The sequence below is a fragment of the Phyllobates terribilis genome, unplaced genomic scaffold, assembly GCF_046119375.1.
Source record: "Phyllobates terribilis strain yellow unplaced genomic scaffold, ASM4611937v1 Scaffold_1__5_contigs__length_1240528914, whole genome shotgun sequence".
Lineage (NCBI taxonomy): Eukaryota > Metazoa > Chordata > Amphibia > Anura > Dendrobatidae > Phyllobates > Phyllobates terribilis.
Window position 1 is genome coordinate 1025396567 of NW_027362761.1, and position 23183 is coordinate 1025419749.

At 39.2% G+C, this 23183-nt stretch overlaps 1 protein-coding gene across 2 annotated transcripts in view; it reads left to right on the plus strand.

Moving 5' to 3' along the window:
* FSTL5 (follistatin like 5) overlaps nucleotides 1-23183 on the plus strand; it is a 1189778-nt gene that overhangs the window by 515538 nt on the left and 651057 nt on the right. For both annotated transcript variants that reach the window (XM_073644479.1, XM_073644487.1), the window contains one exon: nucleotides 12320-12568. In XM_073644479.1, coding sequence (XP_073500580.1) covers nucleotides 12320-12568 — 249 coding nt within the window. The remainder of the gene's footprint in view (nucleotides 1-12319; nucleotides 12569-23183) is intronic.

Genomic DNA, 23183 nt, shown 5'->3' on the forward strand with positions numbered 1-23183 from the left:
TGGAACTGTAATAAATAATAAAAAAGAATTGCCTACACAGTTTGTAAGTGTGAAAGGGAGACAACAGTACAGCAGTATGTTTGCTTTCCATAATGGAAAGGTTTTGGTTTCCTATGTACCACAAGCAAAAATAATTGTACTTCTTCTATCAACACTTCATGATGATGATGCCATTGATCCTGGGACTGAGGCACAAAAAAAACGGAGATAATTACATTTTATAATGCAACCAAAGTGGGTGTTCATACAGCTTATCAGATGTGCTCTACTTTCAACGTCAGCAGAAACACCAAACGCTGGCCAATGGTCATATTTTTTGCTATGTTGAATTTGGGTGGTATAAATTCACAAGTCATTTACCTTGAGAACAAGCTTGAACCACTCCGTAGATGATTCTATCTGAAAAAAATGGCCCATGAACTAGTGCTTGGAGAGCTACGCAGGAGAAGTATGAAAACAATCGGTATCCCCTCTCGCCTTCAAGTTCAGCTCAAAAGATTCCGCCCAGAAGATGATAGTGAAAATTCACCACCTGCACCACCTCCCAAAAGAAGGAGATGCACCACCTGCACCACGGAAAGCGGAATCAGAAGGCTTTCTAATTATGAATGTCACAAATGTCGTAATGCAATCTGCCTGACACATGCAAAAATGATGTGTAATTCTTGCTCTTTGCTCTGCAAGTGTAATTTTTCTGGGGAAACTTCAGGATCTAATTCTGATTGAATATGTGTTTAATAGTACTTAAGGTACCTTAAAATTAAGTTTGTTTCCATAAATTTTCTTTGTAGAGTTTTTTGACATAGTGAACTGGGGACTATTCGGCGGGAGTTTTGAAATGTTTGTATTTCAGAGTTATTAGTTTTATGTTAAGTAAATGTTTTTTTTTCGCACCTGATTATGTGTAGTTGCTTTTATTACATCCCTATGAAGGTCACTGATCACTTTTAGAGCACTGAAATTGCAAACATTAGATATTATAGGTATTTTTCTAGCCTGCGCCTGACAGTCACATTGTATGTGAACTCGTTAGAACCGATATTGTATGTGACAGAGGGTTAAAAAGCCTAAAAAAGTCTGTCAGTTATTAAATTATATCTTAAAATCAACTTTGACATTACTAACTCTGTGTTTATGTTAAAGAGCTTGAAAGTGGATGGATTTAGTCATATGAGACCTCAGAGTGTCATATATGTCTTTTTGGTGCAAGTGGAGGTTTTGGAGTATCATAGATCATCAATGATTCATTTTGCTACAAATCAAGTTTCCGAGTTGAATTCAAGCAAATCTGACAAATTCAAATTTCAGGAGATTCGTTCATCATTATTAATAATAATAATAATAATAATAATAGGTTTACATATTCTTTCATTGTAAGTCCTTTGCATGCCTCATTTTTTTCAGAATTTTTAAACAGACTTGTTTCAATCTCAATTGATTTTGGTGGTATTTTTTAATTTAAAACATTTTTAAACACATTTTTTCTTGCCATTTTACAAGGCCTATAGAAAAAGCTAGATGAATTACACAATCAAAATTACATTTAAAAGAAAATACACATATCTCAAAAACAAGACACAAACCTAGCAGAAGATTTGATAAATTGCAATAAAAACACATTAAAGAACATATGTTTGTTCAGGAATGCAGCAAGTAATAGATTCCATTTGGTGCCTATCTCTCCAAGTAAATATTTCTATTAAAAGCTTTTTTTTTCTATATGCACAGGCAGTTGAACAAGAGTCAAATACAGGGTGTTTCTCACAAAATTAGAATATCATCAAAAAGTTAATTTATTTCAGTTCTTCAATACAAAAAGTGAAACTCACGTATTATATAGAGTCATTACAAACAGAGTGATCTATTTCAAGTCTTTATTTATGCTAATGTTGATGATTATTGCTTACAGGCAATGAAAACACAAAAGTAATTATCTCATTAAATTAGAATTCTTTATAATACCAGCTTGAAAAATGATTTTAAAACCTGAAATGTTGGCCTACTGAAATGTATGTTCAGTAAATGCACTCAATACTTAGTTGGGGCTCCTTTTGCATCAATTACTGCATCAATGTGGCGTGGCATGGAGGCGATCAGCATGTGGCACTGCTGAGGTGTTGTGGAAGCCCAGGTTGCTTTGATAGCAGCCTTCAGCTTGTCTGCATAGTTGGGTCAGGTGTCTCATCTTCCTCTTGACAATACCCTCTAGATTCTCTCTGGGGTTAAGGTCAGGCGAGTTTGCTGGCCAATCAAGCACAGTGATATTGTTGTTTTCAAGCCAGGTATTGGTACTTTTGGCAGTGTGGACAGGGGCCAAGTCCTGCAGGAGAAAGAAATTTCCATCTCCAAAAAGCTTGTCGGCAGAGGGAAGCACGAAGTGCTCTAAAATTTCCTGGTAGATGGCTGCGCTGACTTTGGTCTTCATAAAACACAGTGGACCTACACCAGTAGATGACATGGCTCCCAAACCACCACTGATTGTGGAAACTTCACACTTGAACTCAAGCAGCTTGGATTGTGTGCCTCTCCACTCTTCCTCCAGACTCTGAGACCTTGATTTCCAAATGAAATGAAAAATTGACTTTCATCTGAAAACAACACCTTGGACGACTGAGCAACAGTTCAGGTCTTTTTCTCCTTGGTCCAGGTAAGATGCATTTGGAATTGTCTATTAGTCATGAGTGGCTTGACACAAGGAATGTAACACTTGTAGCCCATGTTCTGAATACGTCTGTGTGTGGTGGCTCTTGAAGCAATGACTCCAGCAGCAGTCCACTCCTTGTGAATCGCTCCAAAATTTTTGAATGTCCTTTTCTTAACAATCCTTTCAAGGCTGCTGTTATCCCGGTTGCTTGTGCACCTTTTTCTACAACACTTTTTCCTTCCACTCAACTTTCCATTAATATGCTTGTATACTGCACTCTGTGAACTGCCAGCTTCTTTAACAATGACCTTTTGAGGCTTACCCTCCTTGTAGAGTGTGTCAATGACTGCCTTCTGGACATCTGTCAAGTCAGCAGTCTTCCCCATGATTGTGAAGCTTACTCAAACAGTACCTTTTTAAATGCGTAGGAAGCCTTTGCAGGTGTTTTTTGTTAATTATTCTAATTTACTGAGCTAATGACTTTTGTGTTTTCATTGGCTGCAAGCCATAATCATCAACATTAATAGAAATAAACGCTTAGAATAGATTACTCTGTTTGTAATGACTGTATGTAATACATGAATTTTACTTTTTGGATTGAAGAACTGAAATAAATTAACTTTTTGATGATATTCTAATTTTGTGAGATGCACCTGTAGTGGTGAGTGAAGAATTGTCAAATAGTAATGCTAATACAACAAAAATAATGATAATTAATCCTACCAGTGCTGAGTCTTTAAAATAGTGTGTCCCTAGAGAAGATGATAAATTCCCACCCATGTGTACTCATCAAACTTATTTTCAACTCTTGCTGTTGATAGTAGGATTTCCCTCCACTCCCATCAACCAGGCACCTGAGCTTTTATTCTTAGTAATGCTAAGTATCTTACTGGGAAGAACATTCCTAAGATATCCACACAAATTTTTTGGATTAGGTGCTTCAGGACTAAAACAAGGAGTATCTATTTAAGTTTTTATCATTTTATTCTATAAGTATTAAAAATTATTAATATATTGCAGCTTACTGGTGTGAAGCTAGCTGTGACTAAGAATCTTTAAAAATTATACCATGGTATAGCCTCATATATATTAACCCCTTGGTGACCAGGCTAAATTTTTCAAATCTGACGTGTCATTTTAGGTGGCAATTACTCTGGAATGTTTCAATATATCAAAGTGATTTTGAGAAAGGTTTTACATGACACATTTTAAGTTATGTTAATGGTAAATTTAGGTTGATACTTTTTGCGTTTATTTATAAATATATCAAAAATGTTACAATTTTTTTTTAAAAAATTGCAATTTTCAAGCTTTGAACGCTTGTCCCTTTAATCATGCAACTTAAAAAAGTTAATAAATAACATTTACCTTATGTCTGCTTTACAATTTGTAAAATGTTCTTTATTTTATTAGGACGTTAGATGGTTTAAAATTGTAGCAGTAGTTTTTCATTTTTTCAAGGAAACTTACAAAACTTATTTTTTAGGAACCTATTCAGTTTTGAAGTGACTATCCGGGACCAATATATTGAAATTCCCCTAAAAGTGATACCATTTTAAAAACAGCACCCTTCAACATATTCAAAACTGCTGTTAAGTAGGTTTATTAACCATTCAGGTGCTTTTCAGAAGTTAATGCAAAGTGGCATGACATTTTTACCGCTTAATTGCTGCTAACTTCTGAACAGGCCACTACAGCCGGCAGACTCTAAGGCCGTTATTTGTCAGTGAACTGCCATGGCAATCATCAGGACCACACAACCATGATTTCAGGGAAGGATATGAATGGTTAAACAGCCATGGTCGGTGCAACATCAATGATGGCTAATGCAGCAGGGTGTGAGCTTTATTGTACAGCTGACAGCTGCTTCATCTTCATCCATTGGGGTATGCTATTATCTTATATCTTAGGTCAGTAAAAAAAATTGGTGGTCACAAAGGAATTAAAAAAAGAAATATGTAGAATAGTATACAAATGTAGCAAAGTAGAAATGATAAGTCACCCTAGGCATGGACAGTTTAACTGTAGGTGTCAAAATTTGAGTTTGTTTACAATTTTTATTTTGGATGAAAACAATAATGACATATTTTCTTATAAATATATGAATAATAGCATTGTAGTGGAATTATAATAATACATGATTCATTTAAGTGAAATGATGCCAAACTATTAGCTAATTATCTTTCAAGAAGCAAATTGTGATGCTTTTACCAGAGAACACCAAATGCACTTAATGCAGTGTCATTAGTAATGAATTTAAAGGTTGAAAACAAGACAATTGAGTTTAAACTAATTTGTTCTTGTATATTGTAAGGAAATTAATGAGCCTGTAATCCCTTTAATAGCTCATAATAATAAGATCTCACCCAAACAGCAATAATGAATACAGACCTGCACAGTCAAATATCTCAATGTAGTGTAATAATTTGCTTTTAGATTTTTGGTTAAACAGGTTATACCATGACAAATTACATTTTAATCAATCGATCTTAAAATAATAATACGATCCATAATTGGATGTGTTAAAAAATGTTCCTGTGCTGAGATAATCTTATAAATGTGCACCTGCTGTATATTGTGTAATGGCTGTGTCTTACCGTGCAGGAACATGGTCTACACATATCACAGCTCCTTGGCAGGGGGGAAGCAACATAGTATACAGACATTACAGCATGGGATCACAGCTGATTCTTTTTGAGAGGTAAATATTTCCCCGACAGTTTTATTGCACGAGTGAGTGTTTCTATCGCATTTCCAACTCTGTGTAAGGGCTATTTGACCAAGAGGGAGAGTCATGGGGAGCTACGCCAGATGACCTGGCCTCCACAGTCACCAGACCTGAACCCAATCGAGTTGGTTTGGGGTGAGATGGACCGCAGAGTGAAGGCAAAAGGGCCAACAAGTGCTAAGCATCTCTGGGAACTCCTTCAAGATTGTTGGAAGACCATTTCCGGTGACTACCTCGTGAAGCTCATCAAGAGAATGCCAAGAGAGTGCAAAGCAGTCATCAAAGCAAAAGGTGGCTACTTTGAAGAACCTAGCATATAAGACATATTTTCAGTTGTTTCACACTTTTTTGTTAAGTATATAATTCCACACGTGTTAATTCATAGTTTTGTTGCCTTCAGTGTGAATGTACAATTTTCATAGTCATGAAAATACAGAAAAACCTTTAAATGAGAAGGTGTGTCCAAACTTTTGGTCTGTACTGTATATAAGATTATCTCAGCAAAGGAACATTTTTTAACACACCCAATTGAGGAACTTATTATTATTCCTTGATCTATTGATTAATATTTAATTTATTTATGGGACAACCCCTTTAAAAAGATTAATTCACCCTGCCAAAAAAATATCAATGTAGCGACAAAAGTCAGGAGGAAAAAATATGGTTTCCAAATGTAGTGACAGGTCAAAGTATAGTTGTGGTTTGTACGGTTGATTAATTTGTCTAGTAAAACAGCTATGCAAAAAAATAACCTTTTTTTGAACTTTTTATATACATTTCTGTTTTAAATTGTCATTACCCCTCCCTCTTGGCAAAAAATACCGATAAAGCTACATACGCAGAAAGGAAGATGTGGCAAAAGCCAGCAGCATTGTTGTGGTATATACTGTATGATTGAGGAATTGGACTAGTAAAAAAGGCATGCAAAATTAAAATGTGTCCTTTTTAATATTTAAGAAAAAAACAAGCAAAAAAGAAATCCTGGACCTTTACCAAAAGGATATCAAAAGAAATACTGAGGGGGTTCACATCCTAAAAGCAAGCACTTGTGATAGGCAACTGTATTCATGGGCATGTCTGGGGGGCCCATGCATACTTTCTCTGACAGACAAATATTGGATTAAATATTTTTCTTCATTGAGAAAAATAGCTCTCTGGGAGCTTAAGCAGCTCTCTTTTTGTAGTGCATCAAGCATGAAAAAATAGTGTTATTAAGACATTGTATCTCAGTATATCACAGATCAATCAATTCACAGTCACATATACTCTGCAGGTCCAGCACCTCCCTATTACTTGAATCTGTGCAATATTATTCACAGACTGAAGCTAGCACTCCAATTTTCAATATTTTTCAGCATTGCTGTAAAACAATACACTCTGACTTGGGCTTTTCTATCTCTTTGTATAAAGAGGAACTGTAAAACCCTAAAATGGGCACTGCTTTCCCTGCCCACATCTTTTACAATGGCTATGATAGCCCCCCTGATTGATTTCACTAGACCATTGGATGCGATAGCTGAAAGGCATTATGGGAAAGCCCACATGGTTGCGCATGTCATCATGTGAGCCCAATCTCGCTTTCACACTGTCTAAGATGCCACGGGCCATTCTTTTTGTGATCCAAACAAATTATTGTTATTATTTGTTATTATAGTGCCATTATTCCATGGTGCTCTACATGTTTAAAAGGGGTATACATGGCAAACAAAAAGTACAATAATTTGAACAAAAATGCGTCACAAATTGTTTAAATTTGCTGGGACCTGCGACTTTAAGGAGCATCAAGTCGAAATAGTTTTGCTATGGGTTGCTTTGATTATCTCTACTGGCGAGATAAATGGAATATTTATAACAAAATATTTCATATTTAATAAAACACTTTACATTTGATACAATCTGGTGGTTGTCCTATAATTGTAATGCACTCCATATTATATTGGTATAAATATTTTGAATTAAAGGATTGTTATTTAATAGGAAAGTCTTAGTTATTTGGTATATTTCTTCTCATGAACTGTATTTACTTGTAATTGAATCCTTATCTATAAAATGTCACATAAAATGGAACTCTGAACATATTTATCCAGTATTTTAGCACTTCTATAAAACATGGTCAATTAATATATGCCTGTTGGTCATAAAAACATCATTTTTTGTTCTCCCTAGCAGATAGCATGCCAGATGCTGCCTCTTGCTAAGTTAAATGAGTTCTGACATAAATAGCCATGAGACAAATCACAGCACATCTTATATATAGACAAATTCTCCACAGTCCTCATACCATGTTTTAGAATTTTGACATATGAACACTGTATGATTTCAGAGATGCTTTCAGCAGGAATTTCCCACGAAGCATTATGTTTGATGCTGCTAGCTGCTTCTCTAGACTGTACAAAACTGTACAGGTCCTTTGGACACTCTATTTGCTATACAACTTTATTGCTATCATTAGTTGATATTTTTATTCAACACTATTTTCGAAGGTACTTATTTTTTTCATTTATGATGCATTTCAGATAAAAATTGTTAAATAGCTCTATGGTCCTCCACCCTCTTACAATAATTAAGAACTTGGGTTACCCAAACCGAGGTCTGGTTTTAGACAAAGTGGGACCCAAGGTAAAAGTTAAAAGTGGGGTGCTGAATGCTAACATATTGCACCATCACATAGAAACATTTTGGCTGTTCGCCCACTATGCGTTTTTCAAGCATTTTTGCCGCGGAATTTCCGCAGCGAAAATGCTTAAAAAACGCTTGGTAATATGAGCCCCATGGTCCCCAATGATAATCCGCAGTGTTGTGCTGTGCACATGCTGAGGAAATTTCTGCTGCAGATTATCATTGCGGAAAAATACACAGCATGTCCATTAATTTTGCGGAGACGCAGCGTAATTGCCGCCGTTGACTTGCATTGAACCGCATAATATCCATATGAACACATTTGCACAAGCGGATATTAAGCGATTCAATGTGCGGATGGTACCCGGGTCTGGAGAAGAGGAGACTCTCCTCCAGACCCGGGTACAATGGTACCTGTTAAAAAAAGAAATTAAAACAAAAAATAAAGATTATTCTTACCTTCCCATGTCCCCTGGCCTCCTCAGCGATGCGTCCGGTCTGTTGTATGGGTCGCGGTGGTGTGAAAGGACCTGCAATGACGTCATTTAGTCATGTGACTGGTCACGCGACCGCTGACGTCGGCGGTCACGTGACCTGTCACATGACTAAATGGCGTCATGGCAGGTCCTTTCACACCACCGCGACCCATACAACAGATCGGACGTAGCGGAAAAAACACTGGGGGACATCGGAAGGTAAGTATAATCTTTATTTTTCATTTTTTACCATTCTTATTCTTTTTTTTAACTATTACTTGGTCACACTATATAAATCCATGCCTGATGCATGGATTTATATAGTGTGACCAAGTTGTCAAACACTTTTCCAAGTGATGCTAAAATCGCTTGGAAAAGCGCTTGATAACCCGCATGCAGAAATGCATGCAAAAACGCTTGACAAATGCTTCTACCTGGCAGGAAAATCACATGTAAAATCCACATGAGTTTTTCCTGCCAGGGAGAAGCGGAAAAAATATTCAGCATTTCTGCTTCGTGGGCACTTACCCTTAGGCTACATTTATACACCATTTGAGAGACAAACATTGTATGTTACACATGTATACACAGAATGCTTCTTAGACACATATGTAAATACACATAGCACATATACACACATGTATAAACAGAACACATACAGAGAGCACATACATACTGACATATGGATGCACATAGCACATACATAGAGACATATATGTGTATGCAGAGCACATGCATACAGACATAAATGTATACACAAAGCACATATAAACATATGTATACACAGAGCATATGCATACAAATATATATGTATACACAGAGTACATATAAACATATGTATGTACAGAGCACAGACATACTGTAAATGGTTATGGAGAGATTGACAACTATTTTACCATAACTGGCTTATCACTCTAAAGGTATGTGCACACGATCTTTCTGGCAGCGCTTTGAAAGCGGCATACTTTATGCTGCGTCCAAAGCACTGCACGCAGGTGAATCCACATGTGTTCATTGAACACATGTGGATTCACCGCATCTTATACATTGCACTGATAGAATATCTCTTGCACAGACTCTAGTCTACGCAACAGAAATTGAGATGCTGCGGTCTGTGAAGATGCGCCAAATGTACATCTCCGCGGGTGAGCCGCAGGAGCATGGAGAAGCATAGTGGGCATGGGATTTCGTGAAATTCCATCCACTATGCTCTAACATCTGGCCGCTGTGTATTGCACGCAGCGCAAGTGCGATACGTCCAATCCGCAGCCATTCCTGACCGTGTCCACATACCCTAACTGTGGACTACAATGGCTACACACAAACTTTCCGTAATGTGCATTCCAACAGTATATAGCTATGCATTGAGTCACATCTGCATTTTTAATTTAACTGGGTAGCAATGCATTTTTCAACATAGGACATGCGGGGAAAAGTTATGAGCAACAGTTGCGATTAAAGTAGTTGCAAATACGTTGCATTACTCTTGAAAGCATGGGACATGTGCTGGCAACTCATGAATATATTGGGCTCCACAACAATGTGCTTTAAGAGAACAACAAAGCTGAACCTGATAAACTATACAGTTTTGAAAGCTAGTGTAAATAAATGTGTGAATGATACAGTGTTATAAACAGGGTATCAATCACTACTTAAGTTGGCCTCAGCACTATGGATAATTGTGTTTCTATGGCTACACACATTGGAAAATATGGGGTATTGTCCAACTGATGTATTAATAAGACTCATACAACACTTTTCTTGCTACTGTTCACATATGAAAGATTTCCATCACTTTTATAACTAGAAAAATGGCAGTAAATAATGCCAGATTTCACCTGCAACTGTTTTAGCCTTGCTACAAATTCATCAACTGCCCTGGAGAGCAGAATTGCGAAATTGATAAGAAGTGGTCAGCTCAGTATCTTCTAATTTCATGCATACCAAAACAGATACAACCTCTAGAAAATTGAAATAGCAAATGGTATAACATGAATGGAAATGGGCATTGAAAAGCGAAAATACCACATTGCTCCACAGATAGAATGCTGTTGAAATGATTAGAAATGTGTTTTGGATGTTACCTTGACATGTGAGTGATATTTAACTACAGTCTGAGCTCATTCTGTAATAGACATGCATAATTACTGTCAGATGACTTTTGTTCTTTTCATTCTTCACATAAAGACAACGGTGCATTAGCAGCCGGTCAAATAAGGCAGCCTTCTCAAATTTTTCTGGCTATCAAGGTTAATTATCTGCAAATACAAAATGAGCATAGTATAATATGTCTTGTCTGTTTAACAGCAGGCTGTTAGAAAGCTATTAGGCGCTATGCAGGGTGAATATGTAACAAAGTCAGGGTGTAATATGTATTTTTAATTCAATTATGTTATTAAATATTTAAACAGGGAAATGACATAACTTTTTAAAATGCTTTGGATTTGAGTGTAGTACTTTGATATTAGTTAGAAAAAAAAAGTTGTTTTTCTTTTACTTCAAGATTTTCATTGTTTTTTTTAATTAAATTCTTAATACATCTTCATAAGGGTTGAAGGTAAAACTTTTCTGGCAGCAAGCCCCAAGACATGTTGCAAACTTATAAAATTTGGCCGACTTCATCTGCCAGATAGAAATAGTTTAGGAACTCCCTACATAATGTCTTAGCAGAGAGTCTACAAACCCCTATAACTTCTTTTGGTCTGCTTCCCAAGGTCCTTGTGTATCTAGACCACATTATTATCTAGGACAATCACTCTCCCCAATACTAGTCTACAAAAAATGCTGTATATTGTATGGGTAAAATTCTGCTCAGGGAAGTGTTCTATGTACCATTGTTTGGTTTTTAAGTGTTTTTATCTTTGGCACATGTAATTAAATAAACTATTATATATTACATTATACCAGGTGTGCACATCTTTAAGTAGTGCTTTTTTCTTCTTTTTTACATGGACTTAGAAATAATCATTGCTGTAGAAAAAGACATATATCACACATCCAAAACATACTTTGATCTATGACAGTTAAGAAAAAATGTACAAAAGTGAACATGAGGTTCTTTGTTTAACATTCTGACCAGACTATGTGACTCCCACTGCCACATTACGGTGAACGTCTCAGTTGACCTTGAAGCACCATGTGCCAAAACCACTTATTGATGACAAGATGCTAAAAAGTGGACATTCTCTTTAAAGAGGACCTGACATCAGGTCGTAAAGGGGACAGTTTATTTTACTCCCTCCATTCACTGAATGCTTTGAGTTTTGTTGTATTTCTTTTCATTCCACCATATGGTTACTGAGATTAGAGCCTTTTAGTTAATGCTAATTTTTATGGTCTTTACCAATGGGTCATTGCTCACCGGATAATAATGCTTAACAACCTAAAGCAACCTAAAGCAACCTTAATAAAGACCCAAAAAGTAATCACTAAAAAAAGACTCGTATCTTTGGAATAGTATGATAAAATAAAAAGAAAGCTGAAAACTCAGGGGAGCAGCAGAAATGAAATAAAAGCAAATAATGGTCACTTTGGACCGGGTGATAGACCTTCTTTAAGTCTGCTGCTGCACAAAAAAACTTTAACACTTTCAGTTATGTGCAGGTGACATTAAAAAAAAGTTTATGGTCATGAAGAAAATGTACAACTTCTTTCCACCTAGGAAACAATTGAAGTTGAAAGAAGTATGTAAAATGTCCAAAACTCTTGTTTGACTCCTTAATTGGTTGATATTTTTAGGAAACAATTTGCCATCATAATGCACTTTAAATGTAAAAATTGCTAAAAAATTGAATAATATATTATAGAAGAGAACTTAACAAAGGTAATTTATTATATATTTTTATTTCATAGGTTATTTTGGTCAAGCAGATGGGCGTGTATCTTGTGAAAATAAGTACTGTGGCCTAGGGAGGCACTGTGTAATCAACCAAGAGGCTGGGCAAGCTGAATGTGTATGCATGGAGCACTGTAAACCTCATTATAAGCCAGTTTGTGGTTCAGATGGAGAATTCTATGAAAATCATTGTGAAGTCCACAGAGCTGCTTGTCAGAAAAAGCAAAAAATTATCATGGTACACAATGAAGAGTGTTTCTTCAAAGGTGAGCTGGAAAGAAGTAAAATGTGTCTATATGTTTTATCAGAAATGATATGGTTTTCACAGAATTTTTTGTTGTGATTAGTATTATTTTTCACATGATCTGTTTTAGATAAGTGGCTTAAAAAGATGATGCAATGATCAAAACCTAATTTTTCATTGGTTTAGACCACACCATCTGTAAAGCAGTTTTCCCATATGAGACATTTACAGCATATGCACTGGGTATACCAAAAATATCTGGAAGAGACAAGTTCCACGTTTGTGACCCACACTTATCTACAAAATGGTGTCCTGTATTATACTGCCATGAATTGGGAGGTGACTGCACATGAGCAACTTTCTCCATTCATGTCAATGAAAATATATTCATAGAATAAGAAATCATACAATATATATACATTTAACATTCTTCTCACATTTCTTTATTATATCGCCTCCCTCACCCTTCTTTTCTACAGAGTAGAATGGTATAACACATGATATATTGGCTTAATGAATAAGATATATATGGCATCAGTCATGTGCTTGCTCAAAACTCAGGGCACATTTATTGGATGGTTTAAAGGACTAATCTTGAAATACAAATTTTTGCTGTGGGCATTACAATGTGTATATACATGTATAATATGGCTTCTTTGTCTAGGCGATTTGTAACATGGCTCCCTGTCTCTAGGTGATGTAGTCATCTTGAAAATACCTACATACAGAAGAGACAGGAAAAAGAATGTAAGAGCCGCTTCTACACAGAAATTGACAGACAATGGATTGATTCTGCTTTTGTAGACATAAATAATTGATTAGTTCTCCTCAATAAACTACTATTCACATGTTAGATACACTAACAATGTTAATAGAAGACTTAGGTTAAATGACATGTTTCTCAGGGTCACTTGACTGATGCCATGTTTATTCCTGTTCAGTTTACCTATGGATGCCTAACTCAGTATTATTATGGACCATACCATTTTTTTAAATGAACTACACAACTATGAGAAATATACATACAAGAAAAACTATTTTGATTATAAATTGAGGAGGAAAAAGGGGGTTAATCTTATAGTCCAAATATAGCTTACCAGGGGGGAAGGGCAGCTGCGGCAGTGAAACGGAGTCACAGCAGGAGGCAGAGTTGCCGCTGCAGGAAGCCACCAGGAGTGGGTTTAAGCTGCAGGCCCTTGCCTAGGAGAAGGGTGTTTAACAGCAGTGGGCTTCAAGAAAATGTTGGCGGCCCCCACTCTGCACATTGATCAGTCAACATTTAATTAGCCATCAGTTAAATGACGCTGTCAATCACTGACACGCGCAGACAGGAAGCGCATCATTGATCCCACCCAACCGATGGGTTGTCATGACAGCCGGGGGGTCTCCTGAAGACCCCCATGCCTGTGATCATGATCCTCCTGTGAACGCCAGCCTGTGGCCAGAGTTCATAGAAGGTAGTGATTTTTGCTATACATAGCAGTTCTTCAAGCACTGTTATGTATAGCACAGGCAATCGGACGATCACAGCTTCAAGTCTCCTAAGGGGACTATTAAATACAGTAAAAAGTAAAAAATATATCTAAAAAAGTTCAAATCACCACCTATTGTCCTATTAAAAATAAAACAAAAAAAAATACACATATTTGGAATCTCTGTGTTCAGAAATATCCAATCTATCAAAATATAAAATAAATCAATATAAAATAATCCAATCAGTAAACGGCTTAACGAGAAAAAAAATTAAAACGCCTGAATTTATTTTGATCGCTGTAACATTGCAATATGATGCAATAAAAGGTGATCAAAGCATCATATCCACCCCAACATAGTATCAGTAAAAATTGCAGCTCAGGTGGAAAAAACAAGTCCTCACACAGCCCCAGATCCCTAAAAATTAGAACGTTATGCGTCTCGGAAATTGGCAATAAAAGTGAATTTTTTTTTCTTTTACAAATTTGTTTATTTTTTTTTCACCACTGAAATAAAAAAAATACTATACATCTTTGGTGTCTGCATACTCATACTAACCAGAGGAATCATATTGCCAGGTCAGTTTTACAATATAGTGAACAAGGTAAATAAAAAAAAATAAAAAAACTCATGTGGAATTGCACTTTTTTTGCAATTTCACAGCACTTGGAATTTTTTTCCCTATTTTCCAGAATGCTATGTGCCAGAATGAATAGTGTCATTCAAAAGTACAACTTGTCCCACAAAAAACAAGCCCTCATACAGCTATATAGTTGGAAAAATAAAAAAGTTATGGCTCTTGGAAGAAGGAGCCAAAAAAACGAAAATGGAAAATTGCCCTAGGGTGAAGGGGTTAAATGCGTTTTTTTTTACATTTTATTTTTTTCTTCATATTGATATCACATGAGTATTGAATAAACAAACATATAATGTAAAAATGTATCACTCACTTCTCCGATCCCTCCCATTACATGAAAAAAAAATAAACTGTGATACATGTGAAATAAATGTAGTGAAAAATAAAGAACTCTATGAACTACATATAAAGAGATGATAAAAGGAACAGAAATAACTGAAGCAACTCAAATGTCAAATGTCAAACAAATACATGTATATTATTATTAAATAGAACGTAAAGTAATTGAGAATATAGTTGGATATTTATTAATTCTATCAATCCCTGACTGCTTAAAACATTGCTTGTGTTAACCAAAGAAAATGATGATCACAGCACTGTTCCTGAGTGAACATGGTGTGTGAAAGTGAAATGGTAGATTTTTAGTTCCAGTAACATTGCTCAAAATTCAATTGCAGCTGTAAGCCTTGATAAAGCCCATGGGCATATTTAAGAGAGCAAGTTAAAGTTTAATAATGACAGCTATTCAAAACTCACCAAGATAAGTGTCTAGCGTTATTCAAATGATTGACAAGACAGAATGTCTTAGATGGGTTCTAAACACATCTACCATCAGAAGAATAAAGGCATGTCTATTTTTTAAAGATCTAATTTCTACACATTTACCAGGCCTTAGACCACTGAAGCATGACTTTAAATATTAAACATAATGTCAGGGTCCTTCTAAGCTTTCAATCCAATAGATGCTTTAGTAAAATTAGAGGTATTTCCTAAACTATTACAGTACTGAAGTGTCAGGGAATTCTATAATCATAGGTTTAAAAAATTGCTTTGCAAAGGTTGAGTTGTAATAACCTTACATTATGCAGAAAATTGTATTTTCAGATTAGTGTCAAGTTATCATCTAAGAGATATCAGTAAATGTCTTAAAGGAGATGTTTCAAAATACATTTTTAGCATTTTTTTATCCAGAATTGGAAGGGGGAGAAGAGTTGGCAAAGCAGACAACTACGTAGGGCTCAATCTATTAAGTATTATTTATATTTGTTTGTAAAAACACTGTGTCATTTTCGTGATTTTGCTCATACTACATACTACTCATACTACATACTCCAAGTGCGAAACTGCAATGTGAACTAGTCTTTGCTGCATTTTTTATTGATAACGGTAAAAACACATAACAGGCAAATAAATATCATCCTCATTGTCTAAATCATAGAAAAAATAAGCAATGTTTGCCATTTATATGTTAAAAAATGAACTAGAGATTGTGACGTATTGTTGTGTTAAACAGTCACATTTAAATTAATGTTTCATATTTAACAGTTTTTAACTGAGGGAAGTCCACCTGGGTTTTCTTTGCCAAAGTGTTGGGAAAGATACTGTAGGAGTTAAATATTGAGTGGAATACGTCATTAGATTATTTTTTTGGTACTAGATATTTTATAAACTAGACATCAGCTATCAAACAATGTGCACATTTACACTGTATGATTAAATATGTAAACATCAGTAGAACAGTGTCAGGAAAATATCTATCATAATAATTACCTTCATATAATAATCACACTCATCTCCTCTTTAATAATTACACTCTGTTTCAAGTCATACAATTTCTTTATTTTGAAGTACATGATATATTATGCTTACATGTTGAATAAATGAGAATTGTAAGAATCCAGTATCCTCTATTAGAGCTCAATTAATCTGTAATTAGGAATATCTGGTGTATACAGCATACTGTATATTGATAATGAAAAACATCATGTATGTCACCTTTAATGATCAAATAACAATAATAAAAGCTATACACTGCAAGAACCCAATTATTATAAATGTGGACCTTTTGAAAACCAGCACGTTTTTAGGAACTTCTGTGGTTTATTATGAGGATATGTATATCATATGTTTTCCGCAAAGTAAGTCTGGAAAGTCATATTTGAACTGCATTGTGGATTTTGACCAAAAGATGTTTGGAAATGGAAATCACTATAGATTTTACACAAATTTGTCTCAAATTGCCTTAATCTTATGATAAATAAATGATCTCTTAAAAGGAATCTGTCACCCCACTTGACTAGTGTTGAGCGAGCACTAAAATGCTCAGGTGCTCGAAGCTCGGGCCGAGCTCACCGTGATACTCGGGTGCTCGACCCGAGCAACGAGCCCAATGTTAGTCTATGGGAGACCCGAGCATTTTTGCGGCGGCACCCCCGGCAGTCTTTTAAAAGCCTAATAAGTGCCCAATACGATAGTGACAGTGCTCAAATGACATGGGGACAGCATGGGGATCGCCCCAGGAAGCATTTCTGACCCCAGGTCACTGCTGTCAACAACGTGGTCAGAGGTATTAAGCCACTTTTACGGGCTCACAATAAAACGTTCAAAAAGCGAAACTGAAACTGCTTTCCTGTGAAATATGTTAAGGAAGTTCCTTTCCAGGGTAAAGACTTGTGTATAAGGTAAAATAAATAACCAAAAGCAAAAATACTCCTCCACACCTTGGGCTATGTAAACAAGTAGCATTTTTTATGCGTTTTTGCACTTTTGTATTGCTTTCAACCGTGACAAATGCATTCACCGGGAAATGTCATTTTAACATTTTACAACCTTATCTGGCCATGTACTGTGGGACACATGCATATAGTGCTGAAAAGACATGGGAACAGCATGGGGAAGACCCCTGGAAGCATCTCTGACACCCAGGTCACTGCCTAAAAGTGTGCCCATCAGAAGTCATCCTTGCCGCATCAGAAGATGCAGACTTGCAACTATCCCCGTGCAAGTCCTTCTCCCAGAGCAGTGTTCAATTGTACCTCCCCCATTCCTTGCAATGCAAGCGCAAGTATGCAGCCTGACACCCACCCACCCCCAGGCTGCAATACCATACAGCTTGCTTGCACTTGAAATTGGGCCTTTTAGGCATGTGGAGGTGGAATCTGGCCACCACGTCATGGCTGCGTTGGCGGCCTGGAATCCATACTCAGTCCCCAGCCGCCCGGGGGCTGGGCGTCCACACACGGTCCCCAGCTGCCAGGGGGCGGCCGGGTGTCCATACTCGGTCCCCAGCCTCCCCGCGGCCGGGTGTCCACACACGGTCCCCAGCCGCCTGGGGGCAGCCGGGTGTCCATAAACAGTCCCCAGCTGCCCCTATTTCTCCTGTCAACTTCCCCCCACACACTTTTCTTAGCCCAGCCTGCTTTAGGGCAGCATTGGACGAGCCCACCAGAGAACCAGACTCCTCCGGTGGGCCCTGGCTTCAACATCAGGGGAGTTGAGAGTGCCAAGGTGAGGAGCATGATGATGATGATAGAAGTTAGCATCTGCTTTGTTTTCTTGGAATGCAATCGTAAGTGTGCAGCCTGCCACCCACCCACCCCCAGGCTGCAAAACCATACTGCTAGCTTGCACTTGAAATGGGCCCTTTTAGTTTGGAGTAGGCCGAAGCTGGCCACTACCTCATGGCTGCTTCGGCAGTGAGGTATCCATACTCAGTCCCCAGCCGCCCAGCGGCCGCGTGTCCACGCTCGGTCCCCAGCCGCCAGGGGGCGGCCGGGTGTCCATACTCGGTCCCCAGCCACCCCTCGGCCGGGTGTCCACACACGGTTCCCAGCCGCCTGGGGGCAGCCGGTGTCCATAAACGGTCCCCAGCCTCCCCTGTTTCTCCTGTTAACTTCCCCCCCACACACTTTTCTTAGCCGGCCTGCTTTAGGGCAGCATTAGATGACCCCACCAAAGAACCAGACTCTTCAGGTGGGTCCTGGCTTCTCCATCATTGGAGTTGAGAGTGCCAAGGTGAGGAGCATGATGATGATGATAGAAGTTAGCATCTGCTTTGTTTTCTTGGAATGCAAGCGCATGTATGTAGTAGCGGCTAGGCCTGAGGTGGTCAGCGTTTTGGCGCATATCCTACCTCCTCCGAGGATTGCTGGATGTTTTCCTGCAGCTATCCCAGTTCTATGACTCCCGTTAAAACAAAGCTTCACGTGATAAATGATGGATGAGGTGGTGGCAAAGGAGTAAGAGCAGGAGGAACAGGGACCATTCACATCAATATCAGGCCAGTCAACCACATATGTCTTGTAGGATATGTTTCTGTAACAAAAGGAGCGGTTCGGCTACACAGTTATAGGGCACACAGTGAGTGCAATGCCTACCAAAAATTTTGAGGCACTCCAATGACCCTTGGAAATAACATGGAGGTCAGAGGGCCTTAACTAAAGCGTTTTTTCCATTTATAGCAACTGGGTCTCCTGTATACTGTTGGCCTAAGCAGTGAATGGAAGACTTTCAAAAAATTATGAGGAACTGCAATGCCCCTTGAAACAGATGTGGATTACAGCGTACTAAAAACCTTCTACCCATTATTGGGGAGGGGGTCTCCCTTAGTTTTCGCCTTTGCATTGAAAAGCAAAAGCTGACTAAAATTAGGAGAAAATGCAATGCCCGTTGGAAGAGTCGTGGAGGTTAGATGTAATTAAAAACAACATTTCAATGCCCCTTGGAAGAGCTGTGTAGTTCAGAATGGCTTAAGAAGACGCTTTTAATGCACCTTTGAAGAGACGTGGAGGTCACAGTAGCTTAACAAGACGGTATTAATGCCCCTCGGAAGAGACGTGGAGGTCCCAGTAGCTTAACAAGATGGTTTTAATGTCCCTTGGAAAAGTGATGGAGGTCACAGTAGCTTAACAAGACAGTTTGAATGCCCCTTGGAAAAGTGGTGGAGGTAGCAGTAGCTTAACAAGATGGTTTGAATGCCCTTTGGAAGAGACATGGAGGTCCCAGTAGCTTAACAAGACGGTTTTAATGCCCCTCGGAAAAGTGGTGGAGGTCGCAGTAGCTTAACAAGATGCTTTTAATGCCCCTCAAAAGAGACGTTGAGGTCCCAGTAGCTTAATAAGACGGTGTTAATGCCCCTTGGAAAAGTGGTGGAGGTCACAGTAGCTTAAAAAGACGGTTTTAAGGCCCCTCAGAAAAGTGGTGGAGGTCCCAGTAGCTTAACATGACGCTTTTAATGCCCCTCAGAAGAGACGTGGAGGTCGCAGTAGCTTAACAAGACGCTTTTAATGCCCCTCAGAAGAGACGTGGAGGTCCCAATAGCTTAACATGACGCTTTTAATGCCCCTCAGAAGAGACGTGGAGGTCCCAGTAGCTTAACAAGACGCTTTTAATGCCCCTTGGAAAAGTGGTGGAAGTCACAGTAGCTTAACAAGACGGTTTTAATGCTCCTTACTAGAGCTATACAGTACAGCATCTTAAAAATATTATTCCCATTATTGAGGAGTGGGTCTCCCACAGTCTTTGCTTATGCCTTCCAAGCAAAAGCTGCCAAAAATTAGGATGGAGGAACTTCCAATGCCCCTTACAAAAGCCATGCAGTACAGCATATTACAAACATTATTCCCATTATTGGGGAGTGGGTCTCCCACAGTCTTTGCTTATGCCTTCCAAGCAAAAGCTGCCAAAAATTAGGATGGAGGAACTTCCAATGCCCCTTACAAGAGCCATGCAGTACAGCATATTACAAACATTATTCCCATTATTGGGGAGTGGGTCTCCCAAAGTCTTTGCTTATGCCTTCCAAGCAAAAGCTGCCAAAAATTAGGAGAAAATGCAATGCCCGTTCGAAGAGTCGTGGAGGTTAGAGTTAATTAAAAACAACATTTCAATGCCCCTTGGAAGATCTGTGGAGTTCAGAGTGGTTTAATAGGACGCTTTTAATGCCCCTCAGAAGAGATGTGGAGGTCCCAGTTGCTTAACAAGATGGTTTTAATGCCCCTTGGAAAAGTGGTGGAGGTCACAGTCGCTTAACAAGACGCTTTTAATGCCCCTCAGAAGAGACGTGGAGGTCCCAGTAGCTTAAGAAGATGGTTTTAATGCCCCTTGGAAAAGTGGTGGAGGTCACAGTAGCTTAACAAGACGCTTTTAATGACCCTCAGAAGAGACGTGGAGGTCCCAGTATCTTAACAAGATGGTTTGAATACCCCTTGGAAGAGACGTGGAGGTCCCAGTAGCTTAACAAGACGGTTTGAATGCCCCTGGGAAGAGACGTGGAGGTCCCAGTAGCTTAAAAAGATGGTTTGAATGCCCCTTGGAAGAGACGTGGAGGTCCCAGTAGCTTGACAAGATGGTTTGAATGCCCCTTGGAAGAGACGTGGAAGTCCCAGTAGCTTAACAAGACAGTTTGAATGCCCCTTGGAAGAGATATGGAGGTCCCAGTAGCTTAACAAGACGGTTTGAATGCCCCTTGGAAGAGACGTGGAGGTCCCAGGAGTTAACAAGACGGTTTAAATGCCCCTTGGAAGAGACGTAGAGGTCCCAGTAGCTTAACAAGACGGTTTTAATGCCCCTTACAAGAGCCATACAGTACAGCATCTTAAAAATATTATTCCCATTATTGGGGAGTGGGTCTCCCACAGTCTTTGCTTATGCCTTCCAAGCAAAAGCTGACAAAAATAAGGATGGAGAAACTTTCAATAATGGCAACGCGGACCACAGTCACCCTGGTGGTATAGTGTGGTGGAGGCTGAGGATAAGGAGAAGAACATAAAACAGCCGAAATGAGGAAGCGTATACCCATGTGTGGGTGTGAAGCGGTGCATGTGAATACACCTCCCGAAATAACACAGTGGATTTGACTTTATGTTACTCTGCTGTCATTTGTTGGTGATGAGAAGTCTTGCCCTATCCAGCCCTTGTTCATTTTGATAAGGGTCAGCTTGTCAGCATTGTCAGTTGACAGGCGAGTGCGCTTATCAGTTATAATTCCCCCAGCGGCACTAAAAACACTCTCCGATAACACGCTAGCGGCAGGGCATGCCAGGACCTCCAAGGCATACAGAGCTAGTTCATTCCAAGTGTCCAGCTTGGATACCCAATAATTAAAAGGCACAGAGGAATCTCTGAGGATGCTGGTACGGTCGGCAAGGTACTCCCTCACCATCTTTTGAAACTTTCCACTCCTTGTGAGAGTACCCCGCGCCTCAGGGTCTTTCCGAAGGGAGGGTCTGAGAAAACTGTTCAAGAACGTTGACTGTGTTCCCCTGCTTCTGCTGGATTGGAGTTGCGTCTCTCTCGCATGTATGCCTTGGTTGGGCAACGATCTGTGACCTCTGCCGCTAGCGTGTTCAGATAGGAATTTTTTTAACAGTTCTGCAGCCAGGGCCTTCTGGTACTGCCCCATTTTTGTAGACCTCTCCACCTCAGGAATAAGAGAGTGAAAGTTCTCCTTGTAGCAGTGGTGTAAAAGTGTCACCAACCAGTAATGACTGTCACCCAACATTTTGACATCGCGAGGGTCACGATTAAGGCAGCATACCATAAAGTCAGCCATGCATGCCAGACTGGTAACGGGCAAGACTTCCGTGTTCTCACCAAGATGACGACTGACTATGTTCTCCTACTCCTCCTCCTCCTCCCCCTGTCCTCAGGCCACCCACGCTGAACCGACGGTATGACAGTTGTACAGGTACTACCATCTACAGCGCATGATACAAGCTCCTGTTCTTCCTCCTCCTCCTCCTGGTCTCCCTCATTGTCCCCCAATGCACGTTGGGATGAGATGAGGCTGGGCTGTGTGTAATCGACCGCTACTGCTTCTTGATCCATCTCATCATACTCTGGCTGCAATGCCTCCTCTATAATTCTCTGCACAGAGCATTGCAAAAGACAGACAAGTGGAATGCTGATGTTAATGATAGCGTCATCGCCACTCACCATCTTGGTGGACTCCTCAAAGTTTGTCAAGATGGTACATATGTCAGACATCCAGGTCCACTCCTGAGGTCTTATGTGTGGAGTCTGAACTGAATATCGACGGCCTTGTTGCAGCTGGTACTCCACAACTGCTCACAAATCCTTTTCAACATGTGGAGGGTAGAGTTCCAACGTGTGGGGACATCACACACCAGTCAGTGTGACGGAAGCTGCCAACGCTGTTGCAACACAGCAAGGGCGGCTGAAGCTGTAGCCGACTTGCGAAAATGAGCTGACAGGCGGCGTACTTTGACGAGCAGATCTGGCAACTCGGGGTATGATTTAAGAAACCGCTGAACCACGAGGTTAAGCACATGAGCCAGGCATGGTACGTGTGTGATCTCGCCTCGCCTCAGAGCCACCACCAGGTTACGGCCATTGTCACACATGACCATGCCTGGATGTAGGTTCAGCGGTGTCAGCCACAGATCTGCCTGCTCTTTCACAGCTGTCCACAACTCACAAGTAGTGTTGAGCCACCCCCGTAGTGTTCGGGTTCGGTTCGGTTCGTCGAACACCGGGATGTTCGAGGAACTGTTCGTCGAACTGTTCG